Raw genomic sequence first — 13,061 nt, forward strand, 5'->3', positions numbered from 1 at the left:
GGTGGCCAGTATAGTTGCCCCCAGTATAGGTTAGATTGGCAGGTGCCCCCAGTACAGGTTAGCTAGGTGGGTGCCTCCAATATAAGTAGCCAGAATAGTTGCCCCCAGCATAGGTTAGATAGGTAGGTGCCCCCAGTATAGGTTAGTTAGGTAGGTGCCTCCAATATAGGTAGCCAGAATAGTTGCCCCCAGCATAGGTTAGATAGGTAGGTGCCCCCAGTATAGGTTAGTTAGGTAGGTGCCTCCAATATAGGTAGCCAGTATAGTTGCCACCTGTATAGGCTAGCTAGGTAGGCGCCCCCAGTATAGGTTAGATAGGTAGCTGCCCCCAGTATAGGTTAGATAGGTAGTTACCCGCAATATAGGTTAGATATAGGTGAGTGCAGCAGGAAGCACTGTATACAGTCAGCAACTCACCTCCCTGCATTCCAATCGCCGATCAATATCCGCTGGTCTCCTCCTCTGCATATATACACTCTACTTTCTGCTAAACAAGAAGCAGAGTGTGTATACCATGCTTCCCGCTGCGCTCACTCTGCAGTGGAGGGGGAGCACGGAGGGCGGCCCAGGAGAGGAAGGGAGGGAGAGGTCGGGCCACCCTCCCCACAGCTGCGGCTCCCCCTCAATCACAGCGCCCTTGCCTCCCTCAGCGGTCAGGGCGGCCGCACGGCCCTAGAAACTGGCCTGCACGCGGCCGCCATGCAATTTCCTGCCAGATTGACAACTGACCTGATAATTTACGACCGCTCCGATCTGATTTCCGATCACTTTTTCTAATCAATTTTGTATAGAAGTGATTAAATATTTAAATTAAATTCAGAAAAATACGGACAGAAATCAGATTGTTTGCTGGAAATTATTGATTGGACCTTAAAGCATATAGAAAATTGCATGGTGTATACCAGGCATAAGAAGAGGAAAGAGGAACAGAAGGATTTATTTCCAGCAAAGGGACAGCTTTGACTTATCACCTATTAAATTGAGATTAAACTTCTAACTAAAAAATTAATTTGCATATATTCAGCAGTGATGCACTGGGAGACATCTCGGAGCTCACTCCAACCTGAATTATTGCAAATTCTTTCTGTTTTAAGAAAGCAAAGTTTTGTTTTCCCTAGCATTTTAGTAAGGGGGCTTTTAGGACCATTGTAGCCCCTCGCACACTCCAATGAATTCTGGTTCACCGTGAGCTTGCTGCTTAGACTGGTTAGTCTGTACCTCTGGGTGTTTCAAGCCCTACTCCATAGAGCCAAATTAATCTATGTCATGCATTGATGAGGATCAACCAATCCAAAACAGTATGTATGCATGTTGGATTGTTATGGCTCTGTACAAATTAACAAGATGACACATCATTGCATTCCAGCGGATCTGGAGGTGTGTTTAGCTTCTAAGGGCCCGTTTCCACTAGCCACCGTGCGTAGCTACAAGACGCGTGGTGGCACTTCCTGGTCAGTGAAAACGCTGACGAATCCCAGAAGCTTTGCTATATATTTAGATTGCTTATACTGTTGTTTTTAATGTTCACTGTCATATTTAAAGGATACATCCGGGGGAAAAAAAAGTTCTGCTAACTTGGGGCTTATGTTGTTAGGTCCCATAGCGTAGTCTTGCGCTGATCCGCCCCCCCCCCCCCCCCCACACACACACACACTCCACCCCTCCTTCCCTTCCAGAGGGGGGAGCGGAGGCTTGGATCGGCGTAGGACCTAACAGACTTCTAGGGGCTGGAAAAAGCCTCAGGTGAGCAAAACTTTTTTTCCCCAAGCCTCTGGTGTGTATGTGTTATGAAATATGTTATGTGTTATAAAATGTGTTATGAATAAAGAAAATATTTTTTTCTGCTAGTTTCCATCTTCACTGTTTTTCTGGGGTACCAAAAGTGACACTTCTGTTTTTTTTTTTTTAAAGCAATAGGATCAGCCATACTATTCCAGGGAAAAAAACACATATATAAGTAGATAAATACTTGATCTACTTACATACCACATGTATTGTACTGTCCATGTTTTGATTTCAGTGAATGTTATATAGTAAATGACGAGAATTCTGTTCCTGGTGGGGGCCATGTCTTTTGCCCACAGTAAAGACTAACTCGTGATGTCATTTCTGCCCTTAACTTTTTTCTTGTCTTCTCCAATCACTGAGTCACCTCAGCCTTGCTTGTAAACACAAGTGAGTAGGGGGTCAGGTTTCAGATAAGCAGCAGACAGGGAAATAAAGGGAAGAGGAGGAATATATTATAGATAAAAAGAACCCCCAGCATGCAATTCTTTGGCACCAACTACTAAAGAGCCAGTGCTCCTAAGGTATATGATAACTCCAAATCATAACAGCAGAAAAGGTTTCGAAAGTTTTGAATGCAGGATTAGCATCTTTATCCCTTAATACACTCAGACCAGTTGCTGTTGAAATTTGATTTTTATGGTGACAATACCGCTTTAAACCCTACTCAGTGTTATCATTTACTGCTTATTTTACAGATTGCCATCACACCCTCTGCAAACATCACCTAGATAACAGGATTACATCACTGTACTTATTTTATCTGAAATGGAAAGTTTTTGTTATTTGCATTTTGAGACAATCAGATCAGGGCTAATCAAATTTTACCCCAAGCGTGTTTTGGGATAATTTGAAAGCTTTTTAAAATGATTGCATGATTTGCATCAACATATGAGTTTTGTTTGTAAATTTTAGTAATGTTTAGGACCATTGTAGTCCCTTACACACTCCAATGAGTTCTGGGTCACCATGAGCTTGCTGGTTAGTCTGTGCCTCTCGGATTCACAAGCCCTACTCCATAGAGCCAAATTAATCCATGCCATGCACTGATGAGGATCAAACAATCCGAAACAGTCTGTATGCATGTTGGATTATTATGGCTCTGTACAAATTAACAAGCTGACACATCATTGCATTCCAGCGGTTCTGGAGGTGTGTTTAGCTTCTAAGGGTACAATGGTTAATTTGCATATATTCAGCAGTGTTGCTCTGGGAGACATCTCAAGCTCACTCCAACCTGAATTATCGCAAATTCTTTCTGTTTTAGGAAAGCAAACTTTTGTTTTTCTTAACATCTTAGTAAGGGGGCTTTTAGGACCATTGTAGTCTCTTACACACTCCAATGAGTTCTGGGTCACCATGAGCTTGGTGGTTAGTCTGTGCTTGTTTGTAAATGAACGAGATCAGTGCAGTTAAATCACCATGTTTGGCCGCTAGGTGGCGATGTTGGAAGTTAGGCTTGTTTAGTCCCCAACGTCATGCTCAGCGCTAGGACCAATGGGCGTGTGGCTGGAGTGGTGGGCGTGATCGGTGTGTCAGAGGACTCGGAGACTGCGGAGAGCGTGCTTTGACGGCCTGTGACGTGTGATCCGTGAGTGCTGCTTGCTATGCCAGTGCTTCTGCTTCTCCCCGGGCAGTACTGATTGCATTGCAGCGGGGAAATGCTCTGGCTTGGTCCCCGTCCACTGCACGGCAGTTCTGCCCCCCTCCTGCACATCTGCTGCGGGCTCTCCAGCCTTTCGCCTTACTGATCGGGTGGATCACTTATTGTCATATATTTTATTTTGCATTCTAAAAGACGTGTATGTAACTTGGGTACATTTTGCTCAGTGTATTTAAAATATTATTGAGGTTGTTTAGGCATAAGAGCATGTGTATAATAATGTGTAGTGATGCACCGCACAACAAATACTCAATTGTATGTTGGCTGCAGCATGTGGGCTTTGCTTCCACTTGTCTTTCCATTGTAACAGAACATGCTGGCCAACATCACTATGTCTGCAGAATCATTTCTAAACTGTCAATTGAAAAGGAACCATCACTTTGAGAGACTTCAAGACTACTGTAGGGGGGAACAAGAATTGAACATACCTGGGGCTTCTAATGGTCCCCCACAGACGTTATGTGGCCATGCAGCTGCATGATGCTCCGGCCCCGCCTCCGGTTCACTTATGGAATTTCTGACTTTATAGTCGGAAAACCACTGCACCTGCCTCGGCCGTGTCCTCGCTCCCGCTGGCATCGCCAGGAGCGTACTGCTCAGGTGCAGACCGTACTGGGCCTGCACAATACAATCTTGGTGGCGGGAGCGAGGACACGGCCGAGGCAAGCACAGTGGTTTTCCAACTTTAAAGTCAGAAATTCCAGAAGTGAACCAGAGGCGGGGACCTGAGCATCTGTGAGTGGCTGCACGGGCACAGGACGTCTGCGGGGGACCGTTAGAAGCCCAGCCGTTATCGGTCCCCGCAGCAGACTTTAGTCAAGCGTATTTATGAGGCTATGGATGTGTAGCAACGTGTACCTGAGGTGGAAAGATAAAAAATAGATACTCACCTAAGAAGAGGTAATCCTTGGATCCTGCAGAAGCTTCCCACATTTCTCCTAGCCCTGACTGTTGCCACAAGCAGACCCCCAGAACATTGCTGCCAAGAGCTTGGGAATGTGATTGCGACCGCACTCCTTCATGCATGAGTGCGGTCGTACTGTGCAAGTATGGCTGCACCTGTGCAGTAGGCTGGCATGGCATGCTACTGCGCAGGTAATGCTATACTATCGCAGGCACAGTACGGCTGCGCTCGTGCATGAAGATGAGCGCAGCTGTGATCTTCCAGACCATCCCGGTGAGGGGCGAGGAGAACAAGGAAGCCTTTGGAGGATCTAGAGAATTCCCTCTACCAATGTATCTGTTTTCTTTGGTTTAAGGTCACGTCAGGTTTACTTGAGACTTTGTTCTATAGAAACCGGCTCTGCAGGAAGGAAGCACCGGAGATAGAAGAGGTGCTGCAGGGGAACAGACAGTAAATGCAGCATTGTAGTGAGATAAAGCAAACCTGCAATGAACATGTTTTAAAGTTAACCTTAACCTGAAAGATAGTTTGTGGCACGATGTTTCATCGATGGATTCACACGATTTATCTTTCAGTGGTTACATAGCCTAAAGGGGAACTGAAGAGAGAGGTATATGGAGGCTGCCATGTTTATTTCCTTTTAAGCAATACCAGTTGCCTGGCAGCCCTGCTGATCCTCTGCCTCTAATACTATTAGCTATAGCCCCTGAACAAGCATGCAGCAGATCAGGTGTTTCAGACTTTAAAGAGAATCTGTACTCTAATATTCTTACAATAAAAAGCATACCATTCTATTCATTATTTTCTCCTGTGCCCCTCTGTGCTGTTTCTGCCACTCTCTGCTGCAATCCTGGCTTGTAATTAACAGTTTTAGGCAGTGTTTACAAACAAACTAACCAGCTTCTAATAGGCTCAGCTAAGCATAGTGTATGAGTCATTCAGAGTATGCAGGGGGCCTGCAGAGGGTGTGTATCGCTTCTACCAATCACAAGCAGCCCTGCACATTCCAAACAATCAAGCTTTAGCCCGACAAACAGGACAGAGGAAAGATACATTGATTTATTACAGAGACAGTGCAGTTAGGAAAGACTGCAGTAAGCCAGAGCAGATTAGAACAGGCATAGGAACTTATAGGATAGAAGAACTAAGGCTGAAAAAATTGTTACAGAGTCTCTTTAAAGTCAGATCTGACAAGACTAGCCGCATGCTTGTTTCTGGTGTTATTCAGATACTACTGCAGAGAAATTGACCAGCAGGGCTGCCAGGCAACTGGTATTGATTAAAAGGAAATAAATATGGCAGCCTCCGTATACCTCTTACTTCAGTTCCCCTTTAAGAGCCTTTCTCCACTAGCTGCATTGTGGTTCACAAAATCCGGTTGCACGTGCTTTTACAGGTTTGGGAAATCGCACAGGCACTGTGATTAACGCTGTAGTTGCAGTGCCCCTTTACCCTCTGCGCGAATGCGTTCTTTGCAATTTCTACCAAAGCGCAATCTTAGTAGAAAACTTTTGGTGAGCATGAAAAATGAACACAGCAATCGCGGTTCTATTCAATTTCTGTGCAATTTCTTAATGTGGCATGAAGGCCCGTTAGTTGCAGACGTGTCAGATGGTCACCAGTCATGAGCCTTGGTTCATGACTCTAGTCAAATTGCATTTTTTGCTTACTTACTTTGTAAGTGAAAAACAACCTAACCTGCATCTATGCTGATAACAGAAATGTGCAGTTTTTTTAAAAGTCTTTCCATACCTGTAGGGACCGTGACCTGGTGATTAGTGTTCCATTGCCATGGAGCTTGCTTCCCAAGTCAAAATCCCAGGTTTGCATGTAGCTGGTATATCTTTAGGTGTTCTTGTTTCCTGACACAACCTTAAACACACTGATTGACGTTTTTATAAATAGAGCAGGTTACACTTATGAACCATTAAGTGATGGATTTGCGCAGATTGGGCTGAATGAATAGTGATGATCTTTCCTGAATAAAGCGAAGAAATGCTGCAGCCTCACTCAGATCTGCTTTTGTCTCAGTTGTGTATATCCTCAGTGACACAATCAGCGATAAACACCTTCCTGCATATGAAACTGAAATGTTACTTTTAAAGCAGCAGAGACAGCCATACTATCACAGAAAAAATTACACATATATAAGTAGATAATTGTTCTACTTGCATAACATATGTTTTGTACTGTCCATTTTGAGTTCAGTGAATTTTATACAGTAAAGAGAAAACTGTTCCTGGCATTTTCCATCCTGACTCCCTCTGACTTAAAGAGGAACTCCAGTGAAAATAATGTAATAAAGTGCTTCATTTTTACAATAATTACAGTGGGTTGCAAAAGTATTTGGCCCCCTTGAAGTTTTCCACATGTTGTCACATAACTGCCAAAAACATGCATCAATTTTATTGGAATTCCACGTGAAAGACCAATACAAAGTGGTGTACACTTGAGAAGTGGATCGAAAATCATACATCATTCCAAATATTTTTTTTTACAAATAAATAACTGCAAAGTGGGGTGTGCAGAATTATTCAGCCCCCTGGGTCAATACTTTGTAGAACCACCTTTTGCTGCAATTACAGCTGCCAGTCTTTTAGGGTATGTCTCGACCAGCTTTGCACATCTAGAGACTGAAATCCTTGCCCATTCTTCTTTGCAAAACAGCTCCAGCTCAGTCAGATTAGATGGACAGCGTTTGTGAACAGCAGTTTTAAGATCTTGCCACAGATTCTCGATTGGATTTAGATCTGGACTTTGACTGGGCCATTCTAACACATAGATATGTTTTGTTTTAAACCATTCCATTGTTGCCCTGGCTTTATGGTTAGGGTTGTTGTCCTGCTGGAAGGTGAACCTCCGCCCCAGTCTCAAGTCTTTTGCAGTCTCCAAGAGGTTTTCTTCCAAGATTGCCCTGTATTTGGCTTCATCCATCTTCCCATCAACTCTGACCAGCTACCCTGTCCCTGCTGAAGAGATGCACCCCCCGAGCATAATGCTGCCACCACCATATTTGACAGTGGGGATGGTGTGTTCAGAGTGATGTGCAGTGTTAGTTTTCCGCCACACATAGCATTTTGCATTTTGGCCGAAAAGTTCCATTTTGGTGTCATCTGACCAGTGCACCTTCTTCCACATGGTTGCTGTGTCCCCCACATGGCTTGTGGCAAACTGCAAACGGGACTTCTTATGCTTTCTGTTAACAATGCCTTTCTTCTTGCCACTCCTCCATAAAGGCCAACTTTGTACAGTGCATGACTAATAGTTGTCCTATGGACAGAGTTTCCCACCTGAGCTGTAGATCTCTGCAACTCGTCCAGAGTCACCATGGGCCTCTTGACTGCATTTCTGATCAGCGCTCTCCTTGTTCGGCCTGTGAGTTTAGGTGGATGGCCTTGTCTTGGTAGGTTTACAGTTGTGCCATACTCCTTCCATTTCTGAATGATCGCTTGAACAGTGCTCCGTGGGATGTTCAAGGCTTTGGAAATCTTTTTGTAGCCTAAGCCTGCTTTAAATTTCTCAAGAACTTGATCCCTGACCTGTCTTATGTGTTCTTTGGACTTCACAGTGTTGTTGCTCCCAATATTCTCTTAGACAACCTCTGAGGCCCTCACAGAGCAGATGTATTTGTACTGACATTAGATTACACACAGGTGCACTCTATTTAGTCATTAGCACTCATCAGGCAATGTCTATAGGCAACTGACTGCACTGAGATCAAAGGGGGCCGAATAATTATGCACACACCACTTTGCAGTTATTTATTTGTAAAAAAAATGTTTGGAATCATGTATGATTTTCATTCCACTTCTCATGTGTACACCACTTTGTGTTGGTTTTTCATGTGGAATTCCAATAAAATTGATGCATGTTTGTGGCAGTAATGTGACAAAATGTGGAAAACTTCAAGGCGGCCGAATACTTTTGCAACCCACTGTATGTATAAATGATTTAGCCAGTGTTTGCCCATTGTAAAATCTTTCCTCTCCCTGATTTTACATTCTGACATTTATCACAAGTGACATTTTTACTGCTGGCAGGCGATGTCAGTGGAAAGAGATGCTGCTTGTTTTTTTGGGGGGGCAGTTGGAAACAGCTGTTATTTCCCACAATGCAACAAGGCTCCCACAGTGATGTCAGGACCATGGTCCTGACATCACACTGTGGGAGGGGTTTCACCACAATATCAGTCATACAGAGCCCCCTGATGATCCGTTTGAGAAAAGGAAAATATTCATCATGGGAAAGGTGGTATCAGCTACTGATTGGGATGAAGTTCAATTCTTGGTTACGGTTTCTCTTTAAGCCAATCCTGATGTCTTTTCCTCCCCTACTTTTTTTTTCTCCTAAAAACTGCATTGTCATAGCTATCTTGCTTTGTAAACACATGTGAGCACAGCATAGATCATGCAACTCACTGAACTGCCCTCAGCCAATCAGTGAGGAGCAGGAATGTGGGAGGGGAGATAACAAGCTTCCTTCTCGTCGGCAATGTACCAAATAGAGCCAGGCTGACTGAGATAAGATTTATTACAGCAGAAACATTTCTGATTAGATTGGAGTGCTTGCAATGCAGGGTAAGTTTGCAGGCTGCATAATAAACACAGAGCAGTGGGTAAAAGGAATTTTATTTTATGGCTGACAATCCCGCTTTAAGGGAGGTTCTATATGGATAAACATGTAGCAGGAGATACCTAAGCATACACTCCCTGGGGCTGTCACCTTCATCCCATGGGATGTCCAGCTCCAATACTCAAGGGCCAAGGTCCTCACCTTTTTGTCACAGCTCAAATTAAATGATGCGACTGAATGAGGAACGGTGTGGTTCAACAAGTAGAGCACACTTCTCTTTTTCTTTGTCCATCCGAAACACTGACATGGGTATGGCCCCTGAGGATCGGAGATTAACACCTGTGACCAGGGCCGGATTTACCATTAGGCATGTGCCTACAGGCGCTTTATGATAGAAAGGCGGCTCACTCTGCTCCTCGAGTGCCTCCCTCCCTCCTTGCCTATGCAACTTAATATTGAGGATTCATCTGGCTTCCTAATACTAAGGGGCACCTGTAGTTACCTATGACAGGTAAGGGAGAAGTGACAGCTGGGACGGCCAGCACACTTGCGGTGCAGTTCAGCGGGTGTTTGTAGGGTCATGGAGGGCAAAGTCTAGGGTGCCAGGACATCTAGGCCTATAGGCTTTTGTGACGTAAATGCAGGCCTGCCTGTGACAGATCTGGAACAGGAATTCAGGATGGGGGCTTAGACGTTTCAGGTTTTACTAGCTGCATGTTTGTTCCATGTCAGAGAGTCATTGGGCTGTGAAGTCAATAAGAAGATAACAACTCAAAGAGTTTGCCACAGTAAAAGCAGATGGCCAGTGGCACCTCCCATTTGTTTGTCCCTCTGCATTAAAATGAATGTTCTAATATGTCGCTAATCTATACTGTGTATGTTACATCCTCAGACTTTGCTAACGAAACATGGACAGCAGAAGTTTCCCAAATCCCTATGCGGATTACAGTGGAGACATTTCGTCTGCCTTTACTCCAACAGGACAGGTGAGCTTTACAGTCTATTAATATTTCTAGTCACTAAAGGGGCCCATACAATGGTCGATTTCAGCCATCGATCGATCGGAAATTGATGGCTGATCGATTTGCCGCTGATTTCGATCGATTTGACAGGATGGAAAATCTAGGTCGATCTGATGCTGGCCTATAGAGCTGCATTGGATTTAACCACCTTAGCGGTATGGACGAGCTCAGCTCGTCCATTACCGCCAGAGGGTGCCGCTCAGGCCCTGCTGGGCCGATTTACATGAAATAAAGAGCAGCACACGCAGCCGGCACTTTGCCAGCCGCGTGTGCTGCCCGATCGCCGCCGCTCTGCGGCGATCCGCCGCGAGCAGCGGCGAAAGAGGGTCCCCCCAGCCGCCTGAGCCCTGCGCAGCCGGAACAAATAGTTCCGGCCAGCGCTAAGGGCTGGATCGGAGGCGGCAGACGTCAGGACGTCGGCTGACGTCCATGACGTCACTCCGCTCGTCGCTATGGCGACGATCTAAGCAAAACAAGGAAGGCCGCTCATTGCGGCCTTCCTTGTTTATTCCGGGCGCCGGAGGCGATCAGAAGAACGCCTCCGGAGCGCCATCTAGTGGGCTTTCATGCAGCCAACTTTCAGTTGGCTGCATGAAATATTTTTTTTTTTATTTAAAAAAAACCCTCATGCAGCTGCCCTGGCGATCTTAATAGAACGCCAGGGTGGTTAATGCTTGGAATACATGATGAGATTTTACTCATCGATTTACTGTCTGATCTTATTTTCGATCGATTTTCTTATCTTTTTCTTATCAATTTCCATTCACTTCTATGAGAAATCGATCAGAAAAACGATTGAAAATAAGATCGGACATGTCGGAAATTATCTACCGAACCATCTATCTGCTGAAAAACGTATGGTGTATTCCCAGCATAATAATAGTGCAATAATGCCTTTAGATCGATTTTTCAATAGATTTCATTCTGAAATCTGCTGGAAATCTGTTTCTAGTGATTCGACCTGACAGGCATCTGACAAAAATCTATCTGATGGTCGAATCTGCTGCAAATCTATCAGTGTATGGCCACCTTTACTGACTCTTTCAGTATTTGTTTTTTTCTTTTAATTTTATGAAGTATATCTACTGTACATTTTTAAATTACTCAGGACTAATACTAAAGGGGCCCATACACTGGTCGATTTCAGCCATCGGTCGATTCTATGGAATCGATCGATAAGAAATCGATTCTTATCAAATCTATTGATCGATTTGCGTCCGATTTCGATCAGTTTGATCTATCTGACAGGATGGAAAATCTAGGTCGATCTGCTGCTGGCAGCAGATCCATGGCCCATAGAGTTGCATTGGATCTAATGGTCCAATAATGCATTTAGATCGATTTCCAATAGATTTCATTCTGAAATCTATTGGAAATCTGTTCCTAGTATGTGGCACACATCAGATAGATTCCTGTCAGATTCGACTTGACAGGCATCTGACAGAAATCTATGATGGTCGAATATGCTGCAAATCTAGAAGTGTACTGTATGGCCACCTTAAAGGTGGCCATACACTCGTTACATTAGCAGCAGATAGATCATCAGATAGATTTTCTGATCTGATGGGTTTAGGAACAGATTTCCAATAGATTTATTTCTGTATGAAATCTAATGAAAATCGTTCTGATGGCATTTTTTTGCCATCAGATTTCCATTAGGTCCAATGCAAATTGATAAGCAATCTCATCAGATCGACCTAGATTTTCCAGCATGTCAGATCAATTGAAATCGATCGAAATCGTCCGCACATCGATCGGACAATCGAATGGCCGCTAATCAGCTGAGTGTATGGGCCCCTTAACAGGTTCAGCTGTATGCTCCAGCTCCATGATGATCCAGCTACATTTAGGTTCCCTGCACACTGCATGCGATTCGGATTCCGATTTTAATCAGCTTTTACATCCAATTCCGATTTTTAATCGTTACTGCATGCTGCGTTTTTTCCTCCGTTTTTTCTGTTGATTGTATTCAGGGAAAATCAGAATTGCAAATCGGAATCGCAAAATGGATTTGCAGTGTACAGGGAGCCTTAAAATGACACAGGGCTATCGCAAAACGTGTTACCTGCATCATTTTCTCGCGATACAGTGCTTATAAAAGCGATGATCGTAATTGCTGTGACTCACGAGAGTGAACAGTGATTTTACCGTGCTAATCGCTGTAAAATCACCCGTGCAAAACAATAGCGGCACTGGTTTGCAACTGACAAGTGTGAATGAGCCCACACTGTACATTTGATTACCCAAGCAAAATAGGTGGACCCTGATTATCTCGTTATCTCAGCATTTTAGTGGTATTTCTGGCCAAAATGTAAATGACATTACATCAATTAATTAATATCATTGATTACAGAGTCAAAACCAATCACTCATGTTTTGATCAGAACTGAGCAGAAACGCATAAGAAATGCCATACACTGACTGACTTCCACCCAACGTGCCCAAAAGATAGATCCCTCTCTGGTTGACATCTGATCAGAGATCTATCACTGCCACACACTGCAATTATTTTAATAGATTTAAGCATGAAATCAATTAAACATGTATGGTACAGTCGCTACTGCCGCTCCCCCAGAGCCTGTGATGGTCCTCCAGGATCTCCCCCAAGCTATATTGCTACCTCAGGGCCCTGGCAGTGGAGCACAATCAACTCTTACCTGTCCGGCTGCCACGCTTCCTCCCGTGTCTTTCCGTCATTTCCCGGTGCTCACACTACCTGAGTGCGCACATACATGAGTATGAGTAGTGCGCACACTACATGAGTGCGCACATACCGCCAGGACATGGAGGACGGGCGCTGGAAGATGACAGAAGGACATAGGGGGGAGTACGCCAGTCAGACAGGTGACTGATGAGTGTGCTGCACTGTCCCTACTCTGCAGGCATCTGTATCACTTTATGAGGCATAACTTTAGTACTCCAAGTACTTAGTTTACAGTTTAAAGTGGACTTGAACTCTTGCACAGGACACAAGGAAAACATAACAGAAATGCACTCTGCATGTATTTCAATAGTTTAGCCTGTGTAATCCCCCCTCATTTGTGTCTAATCACTAGTTGTAATTTTATCCCTCCCCTGTGTCACATGACTGCCTATGGCAGAGATGGCAGATAAG

General features: G+C 44.3%; 1 protein-coding gene across 3 annotated transcripts in view; it reads left to right on the forward strand.

Annotated features, from left to right (window-relative positions):
- The first annotated feature begins 3,296 nt into the window (after positions 1 to 3,296).
- The window catches only part of LANCL1 (LanC like glutathione S-transferase 1), a 60,369-nt gene continuing 50,604 nt past the window's right edge, over positions 3,297 to 13,061 (forward strand). Inside the window, exons 1-2 of one of the 3 annotated variants that reach the window (XM_068245401.1) lie at positions 3,297 to 3,376; positions 9,817 to 9,910. In XM_068245401.1, the coding sequence (XP_068101502.1) occupies positions 9,833 to 9,910 (78 nt within the window). In that variant the 5' untranslated portion in view covers positions 3,297 to 3,376; positions 9,817 to 9,832. Of the gene's footprint in view, positions 3,377 to 3,407; positions 3,588 to 9,816; positions 9,911 to 13,061 lie in introns of those variants that run through there. The other 2 variants (XM_068245403.1, XM_068245402.1) reach the window with 2 other exon arrangements.

This window comes from Hyperolius riggenbachi, chromosome 7 (assembly GCF_040937935.1).
Source record: "Hyperolius riggenbachi isolate aHypRig1 chromosome 7, aHypRig1.pri, whole genome shotgun sequence".
NCBI classification, from domain to species: Eukaryota; Metazoa; Chordata; class Amphibia; order Anura; family Hyperoliidae; genus Hyperolius; species Hyperolius riggenbachi.